This window comes from Saimiri boliviensis, chromosome 2, assembly GCF_048565385.1.
Source record: "Saimiri boliviensis isolate mSaiBol1 chromosome 2, mSaiBol1.pri, whole genome shotgun sequence".
Lineage (NCBI taxonomy): Eukaryota > Metazoa > Chordata > Mammalia > Primates > Cebidae > Saimiri > Saimiri boliviensis.
Genome location: NC_133450.1, coordinates 90966354 through 90985998, shown reverse-complemented (window position 1 = coordinate 90985998; position 19645 = coordinate 90966354). Strand labels below are relative to the sequence as shown.

The 19645-nt window shown below is 37.3% G+C and overlaps 1 protein-coding gene across 5 annotated transcripts in view; it reads left to right on the top strand.

The window, feature by feature from the left end:
* Positions 1–19645, top strand: part of ARID4A (AT-rich interaction domain 4A) — a 74913-nt gene that overhangs the window by 4057 nt on the left and 51211 nt on the right. For all 5 annotated transcript variants that reach the window (XM_074393890.1, XM_010341051.3, XM_074393887.1 and 2 more), the window contains exons 4-9: positions 2977–3042; positions 4033–4123; positions 11508–11587; positions 11677–11771; positions 14243–14375; positions 19220–19299. In XM_074393890.1, the coding sequence (XP_074249991.1) occupies positions 2977–3042; positions 4033–4123; positions 11508–11587; positions 11677–11771; positions 14243–14375; positions 19220–19299 (545 nt within the window). The remainder of the gene's footprint in view (positions 1–2976; positions 3043–4032; positions 4124–11507; positions 11588–11676; positions 11772–14242; positions 14376–19219; positions 19300–19645) is intronic.

Here is a 19645-nt window from a genome sequence, read left to right as displayed (position 1 = left end):
AATCTATTTTCTCCCCTCTTATAATGTTCAGGTAGAAACAATTTCAGTGTTTAAGGCAATACAAATACAATGGGAATTATGTTTTCAAGATAATGTAAAAAAGCATTTAAGAAGTTAACTTTGGGCTGGGCATAATCCCAGCACTGGGGGAGGGCGAAGTGAGCAGCTTTGGCCAACATGGCGAAAACCTGTCTCTACTAAAAATGCAAAAATTAGACTGGGTGTGGTGGCTCATGCTTGTAATCCTAGGACTTTGAGAGGCCAAGACAGGTGGATCACATGAGGTCAGGAGTTCAAGACCAGCCTGACCAACATGATGAAACCCAGTCTCTACAAAAATATAAGAATTAGCTGGATGTGGTGGCAGTTGCCTGTAGTCCCAGGTATTCAGGAGGCTGAGGCAAGAGAATCACTTGAACCCAGGAGGTGGAGGTTGCAGTGAGCTGAGATTGTACTAGCACTTCAGCCTGGGCAACAGAGCAAGACTCTGTCTCAAAAAATTAACCGAGTATGGTGGTGCAGACCTGTAGTCCCAGCTATTCAGGAGGCTGAGGCAAGAGAATCACTTGAACCTGGGAGGTGGAGGTTGCAGTGAGCTGAAGTTCCACCACTGCACTCCAGCCTAGATGGCAGAGGGAAACTGACTTAAAAAAAAAAATCTATCTATCTATCTATCTATATATATATTTGACTATGCGAGGTGGCTCACACCTGTAATCCCATCAATTGGGAAGTCTGAGGAGGGAGGATTGCTTGAGCCAAGAAATTCAAGACCAGCATGGGCAACATAGTGAGATCTTGCCTGTTCAAAAATAAAAATAATAAAATTAGGTGATGTAGGCATCTGTGGTCCCAGCTGCTCTGGAGGCTGAGATGGGAGGATTGCTTGAGCCTGGGAGGTCAAGGCTGCAGTGAGCTGTAGTTGTGTGACTGCACTCCAGCCTAGATGACAGGGCTAGACCCTGTCTCAAAAAAAAAAAAGAAAAATTTTTTTTTAAGATGCTTTTATTTGGGAATAATTTTTTTTTTTGGGGTGATTTCTTCTAGTAGTTTTCTTATATGAATATATTTTTAATAGTCTCTGTTACTTTATACTCAAATTTAAAAAGTAATGCTTATTATAAACATTTTTAACATTATAGAGGTATAAATATAGTTTATGAAGTCCTCCTTTTTAAAAAATTTTATTTATTTCAGTTGACAAATAATTTTACATATTCGTGGGCTACATAGTTATGTTTTGCTACATATAATGTATGGTGATAAAGTTAGGATAATTAGCTTATCCATCATCTCAAACTTTTTTCATTTCTTTGTGTTGGGAATATTCAGTATCCTGCTCTCCACCTTTTGAAACCATGTAATATAGCATTGTTAACTGTATTCATCCTGCAGTGGTATAGAACACTGTGAAAGTCCTCCTTGATATGACTCCAAAGAGATTTCTTGCGGCCTTCCAGATTGTTTTACTGTGCTTGTCATACAATTATTTTCATTGGTATTAGATCATGCTATATTGCAGTTTGCAATTTGCTTTATTCACTTATATATCTGATGTTTTCCTACCAGAATTAAGCACCATAAAAGGAGGAAACGTCTGACTTGTTCTATGCCCAACACATAGAATAGTGGTATATAGTGGACACTCAAAATTTGTTGAATGAATGAATGAACTAGAGCAGTGATTCCTAAAGTGTGGCCCTAAACCAGCAGCATCAGCCTTACCTTGGAACTTGTTCCAACATTTTCCCCACCCGAGATTTACTTCATGTGAAACTCTGGGGGAAAGACCCAGTAATTGTGTTTTAATAAGGCCTGTAAATATTTCTGATGCATGTTAAAAGTTTGAGAATCAGGCTGCGCATGGTGGGTCACACCCTGTAATCCCAGCATTTTGGGAGGCCAGTGTGGGCAGATCGCGTGAGGCCAGAAGTTTGAGACCAGCCTGGCCAAAATGTTGAAACCCTGTCCCTACTAAAAATACAAAAAAAATTAGCCAGGCATGGTGGTGCACGCCTGTAATTCCAGCTACGCTGGAGGCTGAGGCATGAGAATTGCTTAAGTTAGGGAAGTGGAGGTTGAGACTCTGTATTAAAAAAAAAAGTTTCAGAAACATTGAGTAAAGGAGTGCGATTTGTAGGGTAGATAATTAGATGGATCTTGATTATTATAAACTGTATATTTCAGTTTTCTTGATGAAACTTCAAGGGTTTATTATGATAAATTGCCAGTTGACATTCATTTCTTTTTGTTTCATACAGCCTTTTTACCATGTCAGCTATGTAGGATTTGATTACTCTATATTTATTTGGGATTCTTTAACAATTTAAATTTGTTATTAGTATTGTGGCTCGTATTTATTTAAAATTAATACAATGATTGTTTTAGGAGGTCTTATATGTACACTACCTAGATTTTGAATTTATTTGGACCATCTGTTATTTGGACCATAGTAACCAACTCTATATTTAGATGTGTAGTGGAAGGGAGCACTTGTTTATATCATTGTGTATTATGATTATTGTTAAGCTTCACTTTATAAAGGATGAGGGTTCTGGTTTTAATTTAATTTGTTTATTTTGCATATAGGCAATACAGTTTGATCCTCTTTTTTTGTTCTTTGTGGACTTGGTGACAGTCAAAACCTTTTGTGACTTGTTAATAAAAAGCAATAAAGGCAGGTGTGGTTTTTTTTTTTTTTCCAATAATCACTACAGATTATTATATAGTTCATTCAGTAAATAGTTATTAAGTACTGGTAATATGCATTCACACTTGCTAACTGTTGGGGATATAGCAATGAAGGGAGGACTCAGCCCTCAAGGAGCTCACAGTTAAGAGAATGTAATAAGTATTATAGCAGAGGTCACCACAGGGTGCTAAGAAAGCATAAATTAGAGACTTTATTGTTACAATGTTACTATAAATGTATGTTTTAAAAGTAATATGCAAATTATTGTGCAAAATGTTTTTCAGGTACTCCTGAAACAGGATAATACCACACAATTGGTACAAGATGACCAAGTAAAGGGTCCTTTAAGAGTATGTATGTCGTACAGTTTAAAATCTAAAATAATCATATATTTATACCATATTTATTGAATTTACATTTCTACATAGATTTAACATTTTATGAGAATGTTAATCAGAAAACAGTACAAATGAAGAGTTTAAATATTGCAATAGCTATATTCTAAGTTTTAGAATACTAAACATCTTCTAGAAGGGTAGTTTAATATATATAAACATACTGAGTTTTTCACCTACCTTTTTGTTTTGAATTCTTGAACTGAATACCTAACTTTGTTTTTCACATTGTTGCTGTATCTGAGGTGATGTTTAGCCTTGTAAGTTGAGTATCATGAGCCTGAATCTTTGCTTGTTCTAATTTACCAAGTAAACCATGTTCACTTTCTAATTCAATTTAATGAATACCTAGATTATATTTTCCATCCATTTCTGGCCATTTGTTTATATAATAAATCTGTTATATCAGAGTACCACTTTGGTTAATATCTGATATGCAAAGATCTGGAAACTGAAAGAAGATCAACTGGTCCATCCCTCTCTATCCAGGTGAACCTTTATCTAAAAGGTCCCTTAAATATAAATGTTGACTCTGGTATTCAATGTTTCTTTAAAAGGAAATTGAGTCTATTTTGGTTGTCTTATAATTTTATAGTTATTCTATTTAATTTTCTTGAAGGCCTTGTGATACAGTGGAAAAGCTCTGAAGTAAGATTTAAGAGACTGGGCTCTCATCCTGGACTTTGCAAATTATTTTCTCTTTCTGAACTGCAGTTTTCATTATGTAAAGTAGGGGTCATAATAGCTACCTAACTTTTGTCAAAGTGTTTTGGGACTCAAATTGCATAATAAATAGACAAGTACTATAAATGATAAAGATTTAAGACCATATAAGATAGAATTATAAGTATGGTATTTATTTTTCTTACCTAGATTATATGGTTGGTGGGAGTGATTTGGTTTATTTGTTTAAATTTGGTAAGGAAATTTGGACTCATGTTTTAGGTGGGAGCTATTGTTGAAACAAGGACATCTGATGGATCTTTTCAGGAAGCTATTATCAGCAAGTTGACAGATGCTAGTTGGTATACTGTGGGTAAGTAATTAAGTAATTTAACACATAGATTTGATTTGGAGGTTGCATATATCTGTGGTTTGTGGATACACTGAAACATTGTGTTGGCAGAGAAATATGTATTATTTCCTGTCAGTTTACTGGATATAGCTGGCTAAAATTCTAAGAATGCCCCCTTAGGTAACGAAAACAATTATCTCTTACACTAACTTGGCCACTTGTGTCTATTTCATCCAAGAATGTACTTTTGTTTTAGGTTATTTTGATGTTTCTCTTCAAGAAAATTAGATCACATTATTGTGATCACTTTTTCTATAATTGTAATCAAAATTGCATAGTTGCAGTCTTTATTGTATTGCTACATATTTTATATGAAGGTAATGTAGTTGTTGCCAGACAATTTATAGATTTAAAAAATTCTGACCATAGTAGCTTCAAGACTAGGTAATTGTAACTTACTTTTTGATTTTTGACAGTGTGGGTGATCATATTAACAGCTTTCAAGACCAGGCATGGTAGCTCATGCCTGTAATCCCAGCATGTTGTGAGGCCGAGGTGGGTGGATCAATTGAGGTCAGAAGTTTCAGACCAGCCTGGCCAACATGGTGAAACGCCATCTCTGCTAAAAATACAAAAATTAGCCAGGCATGGTGGTATGTGACTGTAATCCCAGCTACTCGGGAGGCTGAGGCTGGAGAATCACTTCAACCTGGGGGGCGGATGTTGCAGTGAGCCAGGATCGAGCCACTGCACTCCAGCCTGGGTGACAGAGTGAGACTCTGTCTCAAAAGCAAAACAAAACAAACAGCTTTCAAGAAAGATACACATACTTCTAATATGAATGTGTTCCTAACATTCCATGCATACGCTTATACTGGCTTCAGATAGCTTTATTTTATTAACAGTAAGAAGCAACAAGTGTCATAGTACATGTGAGTTAAAACCTAAAAGTAGTACTTCAGTAGCTACTGTCATGTTGATGAGAATAGCATTAGGTAACATTTCCAAATCTCCTCTCACTCAGTACTTTTAAACTGCAAAATCCTGTGGATAACATCCAATCTATAGCATTGTTGGTTTTTATACTTATTTCTTGGTTTAAGTGGTATAGTTATTTTGTGGTTTTCTTGTAGATACAAAAGAAACAATCACTTAGGTTTACTTTTAGTTTACTTGATTTGTTGCTTTGGGTAAAAATAATTCATACCCAGTTGATGCTCAGTGTTGTGAAGAACTATGCTTTGCTTAAAAATTTCTGTTTCTAACCCTGTGCCTTCTGTTAGTACTACCAATTTGCTGTGTGTACTGCTTTTTTCTAACCTTTTGATTGTTGGACTTCCTAGAATTTGGTGTTGGTTCACAATGGTGTTATTACTCTGAACTATGTATTTTTAGGAAGCTTAGCTGTGGCTATTGATATTTGTTAAATGTTTAAAAACTAAGCAGCTGGGCATGGTGGCTTGCACCTGTAATCCCAGCACTTTAGGAGGTAGAGGTGGGTGGATCGCTTGAGGTTAAGAGTTTGAGACCAGCCTGGCCAACATGGCAAAACCTCATCTCTACTATAAATACAAAAGTAGCTGGTGGTGGGTGCCTGTAATCCCAGCTACTCAAGAGGCCGGGGCAGGAGAATCGCTTGAACCTGGGAGTCTGAGGTTGCAGTGAGCCTAGATTGAGCCATTGCACTCTAGCCTGGGCAATAAGAGCGATACTCCGTTGCAAAAAATCAAACAATTAAAAACTAAGCTTAATGTTAACTCTTAGAGAATAAGTAAATATAACTTTGCTTTGTTAAAGACCTGATGAAAATTGCAGGTGTGTGTAGAAACAGCAGAAAATATATGATGCATATTCAGATATTAATATTGCACTCACTATAAAGATTATACTCATATTACCAGTAAAGTTTTACTGATAAAATATGTATGCTCTACAGAAGGAATACTTTTCAGACTTTCTCATTCTGGTTTCTTCATCCCAGAGTAATTATTCAATTATGAATAGCAACCTCTGTCCTCTACATGAGTAGTAGCATTTTAGTGTTTCTAAAAACTAGTCACTACAAAGCATTTTCTATGGTGATTTTCTATGTTGGATAATTACAGAAGAAATTGTATAATTCTTGTTCGCAAAGAGCTTTAGCATCTTAATTGCGTATAATTGAGGTATCAAGCATTAGTGTACATAAGAATCACTTGGTGCTTGCTTAGAAAAATGAGGATTTCACGACCTTAAGCCTCTCCAATTAGTAGGCCTGGGGATGGCAAAACAAGAATGTTTTAATAAGCATGTCAGTGATTCTGATGCAAGTAGTTCACACTTATAAAAATAGGGAGAAACAGTTTTATTTGGGAGACAAATTCAAAATATTAAAGATTTTTGCACTTATGTACATGAAGGAAATTCATGAAAAGATTTTGAAAGGCACTCTTCCATTCAGAAAACTCAACATAGCACTGCTGTAAAGAACATTTAGATATTGAAGGAAGTGGATCACATAAAGAACGATCAGAGTATAATGACCTGAATTACCAGTTGGTTTAAAAATATGGCAAAATGAAATGTATAACGTCTTGGGTCATGAACATCCCGTATTTTTCTTTCAGTGAGTACCTACTACCTATTCAGTTTAATTGCTTTTTTCTGGAATTTTTCTTGATTTCCAGTTCCTAGCAAAGTATTATGTGAGTATAATCAGAAAATTGTTACAAATGTTTATGACCCCCATGACCTTTTTTTGGTTTCATGAGATACCAGAAATTATGTCAGATAATTAAAAATGAAATAAAAGAGGATACCACATTGCTGGTTTGGATCAAATAGGAGTTAGGATCATTAGTGATCTGAAGTTGTCATTAGAGTCAGTGATACTGTGGTGGTATATGCCTGTAGTTCTAACTGCTTCTGACATAATATAGGTATCCATTTCCCTTCTGTTAAACTTTATTAATCAATTTTTTTTTTTTTTTTTTTTTTTTTTTTTTTTTTTGAGATGGAGTTTCGCTCTTGTTACCCAGGCTGGAGTGCAATGGCACGATCTCGGCTCACCGCAACCTCCGCCTCCTGGGTTCAGGCAATTCTCCTGCCTCAGCCTCCTGAGTAGCTGGGATTATAGGCACGCGCCACCATGCCCAGCTATTTTTTTGTATTTTTAGTAGAGACGGTGTTTCACCATGTTGACCAGGATGGTCTCGATCTCTTGACCTCGTGATCCACCCGCCTCGGCCTCCCAAAGTGCTGGGATTACAGGCTTGAGCCACCGCGCCCGGCCTATTAATCAATTTTGAAAGAGATTATGGATATAGTGTGATTCCATGTTTTAAAAATCTGGTAATAGTTTATCCCCTAGTGGTTTATTTCTTGTTTTTTGTTTGTTTTAGAGACAGGGTCTTGCTCTGTTTTTTTTTTAGAGACAAGGTCTTGCCCAGGCTTTTGTACAGTTGTACTATCATTCATAGTTCACTGCAGCCCTGAATTCCTGGGCTCACGCAGTCCTATCGCCTTAGCCTCCCAAAGCATTGGGATTACAGGCGTGAGCCACTGCTCCTGGCCTCCCCTTGAATGTTGAACAGTAAACAGCACCAACTCAAGGGGATGTTTTTGTTTTTATTTTTGAGCAATAGAAATATTTCCTCTTCTTACTATTTGTACCATAGTTTATTCATTGATCTTGATTAATAAGTTCATAATGTTGGTTTTATAAAAAAAAAAAAATAATTTTGTGTAGAAACAGAGTCTCACTCTGTTGCCCAGTGGCAATCATAGCTCCCTGCAGCCTTGAACTCCTGTCACTGAAGCAGTTAGGATTACAGGCACATGTCACCATGGACTCAGCTAATTTTTAAATTTTTTTTGGTAAAGACAGGGTCTCACTGTGTTGACCAGGCTGGTCTCCAACTGCTGACCTCAAGGGATTCTCCTGCCTTGGCCTCCCAAAGTACCAGGATTATAGGTGTGGTGGCTCACACCTGTAATTTTCAGAAAATCTTGAAAAATTACATAATTTAATGAATTTATAAAGTACTCAAAAACATATTTGTATAATTTTGTGAATTAAAAAAATCTTAGTCTGGGTGCAGTGGCTCACGCCTATAATCCCAGCACTTTGGAAGGCCAAGGTAGGTGGAACATTTGAGGCCAGGATTTCGAGACCAGCCGGATCAACATGGTGAAACCCTGTCTCTACTAAAGATACAAAAGTTAGCCGGGCCTGGTGATATGTGACTGTAATCCCAGCTATTTGGGAGGCTGAGGCACTAGAATCACTTGAACCCGGGAGGCAGAGGTTGCATTGAGCCAAAATCATGCCACTACTGCACTCCAGCCTGAGCCCCAGAGCGAGACTCTGTCTCTAAATAAATAAATCTTAAACTCTTTTTTTTCACTTAAAGTTGGGAGGGTTCCTATGTAAAACTGTAAAATAGTTGTCTGTATTATAATCCCCTTTTGAGAAATCCCTTTGTTTTTATTTAATATTTCTATCCATCATAAAGTATATTGAAGTGAAGTGAATTTTTCCCTCTGAAAATCTGATTTTATTTTGAAGTGATAATTGAAATTTTTGACTTGTTCAAATTCAAAAATTGCTGAAATTTTTTGTTTGAAATGTTGAAATTGTTGAAATTTTTCATCGAACATTTTGGTTTAGTGTTGCCATTGATTAATGATAAAACACTATGGAAAACATGTTGTTATATAAATTTGGTAGTGTTGGTCTTACATTTGCATTTTCCTTCTTCATGCCTCCATTTAAATGTGTGTGTGTTTAGTATCATCATCTTTGGTATTATAGGCATTAAGAAAATGTGAAAACCTTTATGGTTTTACTCTTTTTGAAATTTTATACTTAAAGACACTAGTACTGACAAGAATTACATTGTTTGGTTTGTGATAATTTCATGATTTAAAAATTTTAAAATAACAGTGGTTTATTTGTTAGACTTGACACTATATGAATCATAATTTTTTATATTAAATATTTAGTGCACTATGACTCAAGTGTAGACTGTGATGTAATCATTGGAAAGGATGTTGTGTTTTAACCTGTCGTTATGCCTGCAGCTAGTCATTAATTTCTGGATCATTGACTGTTTATAGCACAGCTGCTTTTGTAGAATCATGGTTCTTTGAGTATGTGCTTCAGGAGTTTTTAATTTTCTCCACATTGTCTCCTGCATGTAAAAGAATCTAAGCTAGGTATGTTTAGTCTAACAGGGAGAACTGATTAAAGTAGATAAATTTTTTTTTTTTTTTTTTTGAGACGGAGTTTCGCCCTTGTTACCCAGGCTGGAGTGCAATGGCGCGATCTCGGCTCACCACAACCTCCGCCTCCTGGGTTCAGGCAATTCTCCTGCCTCAGCCTCCTGAGTAGCTGGGATTACAGGCACGCGCCACCATGCCCAGCTAATTTTTTGTATTTTTAGTAGAGACGGGGTTTCACCATGTTGACCAGGATGGTCTCGATCTCTTGACCTCGTGATCCACCCGCCTCAGCCTCCCAGAGTGCTGGGATTACAGGCTTGAGCCACCGCGCCCTGCCGAAGTAGATAAATATTTAACTGTTGAAAGCTTTTATATAATTTTCTTTTTGAAAAACTTACTCATTAAAGGTAAGTGTAGGATTTAAAGGCAAAGTGTTTGCTAATAAAACAGCCTTTTAAGAAAATAATTCAGGATTGTAATTTCATAGGTAACTAAAAGATTCTTGGATATTAAATGAATGTAATACAGAATTTTTTAAATTAATACTAACCTATTCTGTTACAATAGAAAAGTATCTAAAATTATGAAAATTAGTACTATATATATATATATATATTGCACTCTTGTTGCCCAGGCTGGAGTACAGTGGCATGATCTTGACTCACTGCAACCTCTACCTCCCAGGTTCAAGCAATTCTTCTGCCTCAGCCTCCCAAGTGGCTGAGATTACAGGCATGCGCTACCATGCCTGGCTAATTTTGTATTTTTAGTAGAGATGGGGTTTCTCCATGTTGGTCAGGCTGGTCTTGAACTCCCAATCTTAGGTGATCCGCCTGCCTCAGCTTCCCAAAGTGCTGGGATTATAAGTGTGAGTCACTGTGCCTGGCCAAGTGGTAAGATTTTTCAAAATATATAGTAAAAGTAAAAAACTTTAGAAAGCATCTATGTAATTATGTTTTTTTTTTTTTAAGATTCTCTTTAAAAAGACTTTATATCTTTTTTTTTTTTGGAGTCAGTCTTGGTTTTGCTTTGTCACCCAGTGGCACAGTCATGGCTCAGTAACCATGCTTGAGCCTTGGTTTTCCTGGTTTAAGCAGTCATTCCACGTTGACCTCTCCAGTAGCTGGGACCACAGGCATAGGCCACCACGCCTACTCTAAAAACTTCATATCTTTCTTTTCCTTATTGCAACCTTTATTTCTAATTACTCAGTTGGGTACAGTGGTAGATGCTTGTAATCCAGGCACTTCCAGAGACCGAGGCAGGGCGATCATTTGAGACCAGGAGTTTGAAACGAACCTGGGTAAAATAGGAAAACCTTGTCTCTAGTTTATTTTTTAAAAAATTTTTTTAAATTATAAACTACGTATATCCTTTTCTAACAAAAGAACTTGTATCTAACAACTTTAGAATTTGGCAGCCAGTACATGTGTAGTAGGTTATCGTGTAAATAAGTAGAAGCAGTAGAATAATTCAGTAGCATTACCAGGGTCAGTTTCTGGAAGTTAGGGGTACACTATTGATAGCTTTAGTGGAAAAATCCGTAATACTTTTTTTAAAATCAGGTTTTTGTTCATTCTTCTGTGATTGCAGTTAATTTAATATTTATGCTTTGACTAGGCTGCTAATGGGTTAAGAAGGTGGTTCTGTAGTGATAGAAATTTAAAAAAAAAAACAGGCCAGACACGGTGGCTCATGCCTGTAATCCCAGCACTTTGGGAGGCCGAGGTGGGTGGATCATCCGAGATCAGGAGTTGGAGACCAGCTTGACCAACATGGTGAAACCCTGTCTCTACTAAAAATACAAAATTAGCTGGGTGTGGTGACACATGCCTGTAATCCCAGCTACTCAAGAGGCTGAGGCAGGAAAGTCACTTGAACTTGGGAGGCGGAGGTTGCAGTGAGCCAAGATTGTGCCATTGCACTTCAGCCTGGGTGACAGAGTGAAACTAGGTCTCAAAAAAAAAAAAAGGGGGTTACTAAAACAACTGGAGATACTTAAGCAGTTATGGGCAGCCATTTAACCTGTGTTTTTGGTATCTATGCAATGAAAAATATGGCATGATATGCTTACTGTAAGGGTTTTGTAAAATGACTAAAATAATGGTTCTTACAAATATTAAGCTCTAATAAGAGTATTGTGTGTGTAAGTTTTTATTTCATTAGTGTGCATAAATTCTCCGATATCTTGTGCTTATTATAGTGTTTGATGATGGTGATGAGCGAACATTGAGACGTACCTCGCTTTGTCTGAAAGGAGAGAGACATTTTGCAGAGAGTGAGGTAGGGTGACATGGATGAACTATTTGGATTGAACTGTAGGTACCGATCTAGAGGTAAAATGTGATTTAATTAATCTGTTTCTTACATAGACACTTGACCAGCTTCCATTAACAAATCCAGAGCATTTTGGAACTCCAGTAATTGCAAAGAAGACAAACAGAGGAAGGAGGTCTTCTCTTCCTGTGTGAGTTTTTCATATGTGGTATCATTATAATTACAATTATTATAACATTAAACAACTGATTGTCCTGGAATGGCTAAATTCATTTGGGTAAGCTTTTCTTTTTTTTTTTTTTTTTTTTTGAGACAGAGTTTCGCTCTTGTTACCCAGGCTGGAGTGCAATGGCGCGATCTCGGCTCACCGCAACCTCCGCCTCCTGGGTTCAGGCAATTCTCCTGCCTCAGCCTCCCGAGTAGCTGGGATTACAGGCATGTGCCACTATGCCCAGCTAATTTTTTGTATTTTTAGTAGAGACGGGGTTTCACTATGTTGACCGGGATGGTCTCGATCTCTCGACCTCGTGATCCACCCGCCTCGGCCTCCCAAAGTGCTGGGATTACAGGCTTGAGCCACCGCGCCCGGCCTGGGTAAGCTTTTCATAGCATCCTGTATTCTTAACGTTAGGCATTTTACCCCAAGTCGACCTTGTTCTTAATTATTCCCATTATTCGCCCAGGAATGATGAAAATACTATTTTTCTTTTAAGTTACTTTGCCAAAGTTTTTAATTGATAGGATGATTTTTCTATTTTAAATGAGTCTATGTTTTTTATCTTTTATTTCAAAAACATTTCAAACTTAAAGATTGCAAGAATAATACAATGAATGTCTATATACTCTTTTTTGGTTTTTTTTTTGAGATGGAGTTTCACTGTGTTGCCCAGGCTGGAGTACAGTGGCATGATCTGAGCTCACTGCAACTTCTACCTCCCAGGTTCAAGTGATTCTCCTGCCTCAGCCTCCCAAGTAGTTGGGATTACAGGCTTGCCACCACACCTCGCTAATTTTTATATTTTTAGTAGAGACAGGGTTTCGCTATGTTGGCCATGCTAGTTTCAAACTCCTGACCTCAAGTGATTGATTTGCCCACCTTAGCCTCCCAAAGTGCTGGGATTATAGGTGTGAGCCACTGCGCCCAGCCTAATGTCTATATACTCTATCTAGATTTACCAGTTTTTAACCTTTTTCAACACATTTGCTTTATGATTCCCCCTCTCTCTCTCTATATATATATAGTAATTATTTTCGTATTTTGTAATAATTTATTTTGCTGAACTATTTGAGAGCAAGTGGCAAGCATCATGACCCTTTATCAATTAACGCTTAAGAACAAGGACATGCTCTTACATAACCAAAGTATGAATACCAAATTCAAAAAATTTAACATTGATAGACTACTATCGTAATATACGGTTAATATTTCAAACTTTGCCACTTGTTCCAATGATAGCCTTTATAGCATCCCCCACTTCCCCTGATTCCAGGATCCAATTCAATATCATGCATTGCATTTAGTTTATGTGGTTCTTAAGCCTCCTTTAATCGGAAACAGTTCAGTAGTCTTTTTTTTTTCCCCCATGACATTGACATTTTTGAAGAACACAAGCCAATAGTCTTTTAACCTGTTTCCAAATACGGGTTTGTCGGATTGTTTTCCCATTGTTAGATTCAGGTTATACATTTTAGACAGTAATACTCTGTAAGTGATGTTGTGTGCTCAAGGAAAGCACAGCAAAAACTATTACCAGTTTGTCCCATACTTGGTGATACTAACTTTGATCACCTGGTTAAGGTGGTGTCTACCAAATTTCTCCACTTCAGAATTACTACAGTTAGTGTTTTTTCCTTTGTAATTTAAGCCTGCATGGAGATACTTTGAGCCTATTTAAATATTCTATTCTTGGTAAAACTTTCATTCACAGGTTTTTTTGTTTTTGTTCTTGTTTTTGAGACGGAGTTTTGCTCTTGTTACCCAGGCTGGAGTGCAATGGCGCGATCTCGGCTCACCGCAACCTCCGCCTCCTGGGTTCAGGCAATTCTCCTGCCTCAGCCTCCTGAGTAGCTGGGATTACAGGCACGTGCCACCATGCCCAGCTAAGTTTTTTTGTATTTTTAGTAGAGACGAGGTTTCACCATGTTGACCAGGATGGTCTCGATCTCTTGACCTCGTGATCCACCCGCCTCGGCCTCCCAAAGTGCTGGGATTACAGGCTTGTGCCACCGCGCCCGGCCCCTTATGTGTGTTTTAATGAGATATCTTCATAGCCAGTTAGAAAATTAAGGTTATATTATCTGGCATAAAAATAGAAGGGCAGTCTTCCCCAAAAAAAAAAAAAAAAAAAAAAAAGTATTGGCAAAATAAGTAGTTAATGGTGGTATAATTAGGTTTTTCTGTCCCAGGTGGTGGTGGCATGAAAGCCTAAGTCCAAGCACTCATTAATCTAGTGAAGTGAACTCAGAGTTACCTAGATAGCTCAGGACTACATACTGAGGTGAAGCTAAGGAGGGACCCATGTCTTCAATTATAGTAAGAATGAAGAGGCCACTGCTTCAGGGTAATCCATTAGAAATTGAATTGACCATATTAAATCCATAATACTTTGTATCAAATAATAATCTGTGTTAGGATAATGATCAAGTTATTCTTACTTTTAGTACCGAAGATGAAAAGGAAGAAGAAAGTAGTGAAGAGGAAGATGAAGACAAGCGACGTCTCAATGATGAGTTACTAGGAAAAGTTGTAAGTGTGGTGTCTACAGCTGAGAGGACTGAATGGTATCCTGCTTTGGTAAGTAAGGTTTCTTTGCAAAGTTAATCAGCCCTCTAAATATTTGTTTAAAGTGGATTTTTTTTAAAGCATTTAAAATATTTTGAAAGTATTAAACAAATTTGTACTTTATTGGAGATTTTTTTAATTGAATAATCATAGTCAGGTCCAGAATACTTCACTGTCTTCTTTGGCTATTCTCTTTAATTCTCTATAACCTTTTATTGAGCTCTTTCATATTTCTTCCCTCTATTCCCATTATCATGGGTTCCCTTAACTTGATTCTTGAATTATTTCTTCACTATTGATTCAGACTAATTTTCCAGAACTAACTTTTTTTTATTTTTTGAGGGGAAGTCTCGATCTGTCACTAGGCTGAAGTGTGGTGGCGTGATCTCAGCTCACTGCAACCTATGCCTCCCGAGTATTTGGGATTACAGGCACACCCCACCATGCCCAGCTAATTTTTCTATTTTTAGTAGAGATGGGGTTTCACCATGTTGGCCAGAGGGGTTCTCGATCTCTTGACCTTGTGATCCGCTCACCTTAGCCTCCCAAACTGCTGGGATTACAGGGGTGAGCCACCACGTCTGGCCCCAGAATTAACTTTTATAGAGAAATCTTTTTTTCTCCCCTTTTTTTGAAGCAGGGTCTTACTCTGTCTCCCAGGCCGGAAAGCAGTGATGTGAGCACAACTCAGTGCAGCTTCGGCCTCCTAGGCTCAGGCATTCCCCCTGTTTCAGCCTCCCAAGCAGCTGTAACTACAGGCATGCACCTCCATACTTCTCTGTTTTTTTATTTTTTACTTTTTGTAGAGATGTAGACTCACGATATTGCCCAGGCTAGTCCCAAACTCCTGGGCTCAAGCAGTGTTCTCCCTTTGGCCTCCCAAAGGGCTGGGATTTTAGGGCTGAGAAGTCTTTTTAAAATACGGATTTAGTTACGATAGTCCCATTCTCAAATAAAGAAAACCTTCGGCGAGTCTGCCTAATTGATCAGTTTTGCATTTTTTAAATGGATGATGTTTGAGGCCATCCCTGGCTCTTAGTTTATATTCTGTTTTTTTTTTTTTTTGAGACGGAGTTTCTCTCTTGTTACCCAGGCTGGAGTGCAATGGCACGATCTCGGCTCACCACAACCTCCGCCTCCTGGGTTCAGGCAATTCTCCTGCCTCAGCCTCCTGAGTAGCTGGGATTACAGGCACACACCACCATGCCCAGCTAATTTTTTGTATTTTTAGTAGAGACGGGGTTTCATCATGTTGACCAGGATGGTCTCGATCTCTTGACCTCGTGATCCACCGGCTTCGGCCTCCCAAAGTGCTGGGATTACAGGCTTGAGCCACCGCGCCCGGCCTATATTCTGTTTTTAGTATAAACTCAAGTTCTTTAATTGCCCCATATTTAAGATACATTACTCCTCTAAGCTTTTATCCCTGCCTTAAATTAATTAGTATTTACTGAGGATCTGCAGTGAGTTCAGCTTTGTTCTAAAACAAATATGCGGTAAACAAATATGAGGCTTAACTGTATTGTCCTCAAGAAGCTTACTATAGACAGATCTAAGAGATTACATAGTTATTAAAGATTATATAGTAAATTAAAACAAATTTTGGTACAGAATGGATTAAGAAAGGGTGTATGGAAAGGAGGGGTTTACCTAAATTTTAAGGAAGATTTTGGAAATGGCATGTTTTAGGTGAGTTGGTGGAGAAAGCTAATTTTTGCTTACACAATAAGGAATAATAATAAGAGACGAGAATTATTTCAGAGTGGAATAAAAAATAATTGATAATTAATGCCTGTCTCTTCTCTTCCAACTCCTGTACTTCCTCCTCCACTCCTTTATCACCTCTTAAATATCTCTTGAAGTTCAAGTCAAGTCCTACCTTCTTTGCAGTGTCTCTCTTAAATACTCTTGTTTTGTTTTGTTTTGTTTTTGAGGGAGGGTCTCTGTCGCCCAGGCTGGAGTGCAGTGACGTGATCACAGCTCACTGCAGCCTCCACCTCCCTGGGCTCAGGTGATCCTCCCACCTCAGCCTCCTGAGTAGCTTGGGACCACAGGTGTGTGCCACCACACCCAGCTAATATTTGTATCTTTTGTAGGGATGAGGTTTTGCCATATTGCCCAGGCTGGTCTCAAACTCCTGGGCTCAAACGATGGCCTTGGCCTCCCAAGGTGCTGGGATCACCGGTGTGAGCCATTGTGCTTGGCTCCTAAGTACTCTTAACATAAGTATGCCCCTTTGAATTTTGGTATCACTTATTTCTAATAATAATTGTGGCACAAAATGTGTCCCAAATTAGATTATAATCCTGTAAATAGCTTAAAGTATATTTTTAGGTTTCTGTGTGCATAAAAATGTATCACTCAGTTCCTAGATAATAATTTATATGGGAAAATTCTGAAAGTCCCTTGAACCTTTCAGTTATATAGAAAAATAAGTAGATTTGCCAAGAGTTGTTTTTTTTTTTTTAAAAATAACAAATTTATTTATTTACTCAGTAGATTTATCATAATTTACCAGGGGATATTGAAAATAAAAAATGAGTAAGACACTATTCTTACATTTGATGATTTTCTGTATAATGCACAGAATAATCCAAGTAACAGTAATATAAAACAATATGTGTTCAATATTAGGACTCCCTGGCCTGAGAGATTACATTTATTTGAGGAAAATACAGAAAGCCTTCACAAAGCAGGTGCTTTTGAGCTGAGCTTTGAAGGGTTTAAAGATAGTAGGCAAAGCTTCACTAGAGGAAACAAAAAAAATAGGTTAAAAAAATAGCAGTGGGTTTGTTCATGGAACTGTTTGCTCTGGGAATTCATTTTGGCTAAATATTACATGTGAATAGGGGAGGAATAAGAAATATACCAGCAAACATAATTTGAATCTAGGGCAGAAGAGTCTTTAAAAGTTCATCTAAAAATTTGGACGTAATTCTGGAGAGAATTTTGCAGAAAAGTGATGTTATTTGAGCTACATATTTAGGAATGTGAACGAGGAAGTGGTATGTTGCTGGAAAGACTGGAGGTGGCAGGAATCCATTTGAAGGCCATTAAATAGTTCATAGATGAGATATTTAAACCTTGGGTTGTGCCTACTCATCCTTTAAAAGTTACCTTAAATTTTTCCTGCCACACCTTTTTCTTGCCCAGGTTAGGTGAAATCTTCCTCCTCCATGTTTTCATATTATTATGTGCCTAGTGGTATCACTGTACTTATCCTCCATTATGTTGTTTTTGTGTATATTTTTATGTTTGCTCCTTCAGTACGCTGTTAGCTCCTTGAGGGTTGGCACAGCGATAGTATTAGTCTAATAATTACCACAGGTATGGTGGCTCACACCTGTAATTCCAGCACTTTGAGAGGCTGAGGCAGGCAGATAGATCACAAGGTCCAGAGATCGAGACCATCCTGGCCAACATGGTAAAACCCTGTCTCTACTAAAAATACAAAAATTATCAGGGCGTGGTGGCACCCTGAGGCAAGAGAATTGCTTGAATCTGGGAGGTGGAGGTTGCAGTGAGCTGAGATGGTGCCACTGCACTCCAGGCTGGCAACAGAGTGAGACTTGGTCTCAAGAAAAAAAAAATAATAATTACCAGCACCTAGCAAACAAACAAAAAATATTTACTTCCATCTATTGTTAAGACAGCTGATGTGTCTGCTAAGACTATTCAATTATCTGGATATACACTGTTCAGTACGATAACCATGAACCCTATGTGGCCATTTAAGTTTAAATGTAACTAAATTAAAATATAATGGAATTAAAAATTCAGTCTCAGTTGTACCAGCCACATTTCAAGTGCTTAGAACCATGTGACTCACTGCTACTGTATTGAGTAGTGCAGATGTAGAACATTTCCATCAGTGCACAAAGGTATGTGAATGGCGCTGGAATGTAGCAGAGAGAGACTAGTGTTAGGGAAGAGCATGATCAGATATATTTCATCAATTGTTTAAAAATATAAAATATATAAAGAATACAGAGATGATTTACTAATGATACTTTTAAGATATTTTCAGCAGTTAAGAAATTAAGTTCTTTGTTGATTTTTTAACTTGTTTTAATTACTAAGAATTGTATATATCTTGATTAAAAAGAAAAAAAGCTAACATAGGTTTTTTTAAATGACCAGATTTCAAAATAGATCTCTATTCAAGTATATTTTTAAAAATTATATGCCAAATTTTCATCACAGATTATACATTTTGTGTTTTGGACAATAAATGAAGTATTATTTAGCTTAGAATAAATCCTGATATTTTTAAAGTGCTGGTTACATTTTAATTTCTTTTTTTCTTTTTTTTTTTTTTTTTTTGAGATGGTGACTAACTCTGTCACCCAGGCTAGAGTGCAATGGTTTCATCTTGGCTCACTGCAGCCCCCACCTCATGGGATCACTTGAGCCCAACCTTTCGAGTAGCTGGGACTGTACGCACACGCCACCACACCAGGCTAATTTTTGGTATTTTTGGTAGAGACACAGTCTCACTATGCCACCCAGGCTGGTCTTAAAACTCTTGAGCCCAATCCATCTGCCCACCTTGACCTCCCAAAGTGCTGGGATTACATGCGTGAGTCACTATGCCTGGACCTGTATTTCATTAATTACTCATTTTATAATCTAATGACTATGGATAAATTAAATTTCTAGACAGTCAATGTGCTAAACAAAATATAAGCATATCTTTTTTTGTAAGTAATTCATTAATAATGGAAGCTATTTATAATGAAGCTTTTTATTTTTGTAAAATATAATCTGAGAAGTTAGGGGATTCAGAATTGTTCTTTTGAAAAATATTCTTTTTCTGAGCACAGGAAGTAGGAATCAATCTGTTCTTACTTTTTCAGGTAGTATCTCCCAGCTGTAATGATGACATCACCGTGAAAAAGGATCAGTGTTTAGTTCGATCATTTATTGATTCTAAATTGTGAGTAATGAATCCTTTAGTGATGTTACATGGGAAGAAAAAAATGGAATTATGATGATAGAAACCTCCCCCACCAAAACTTTATTTTTAAAAGTCTAATCGTTCATGAACTGAGAAGTTGTGACCTAGTATGTTTTGACTTTTTGTAATGTAGGATATTTTTCACCGATAAATTTTATATAAAAACTGTGAACAACATTATGTGAGAACAAAATAAAGAACAGTTTTTTGGTGGTGGTGGTTTTTTAGTGAAGCATGGTATTGATTTTTTTCCTTAATTGTAAAATCTTGTATTTTTATCATGTGTAGTATGTGACATTTATTATTAACTACAAAGCGTATTTTT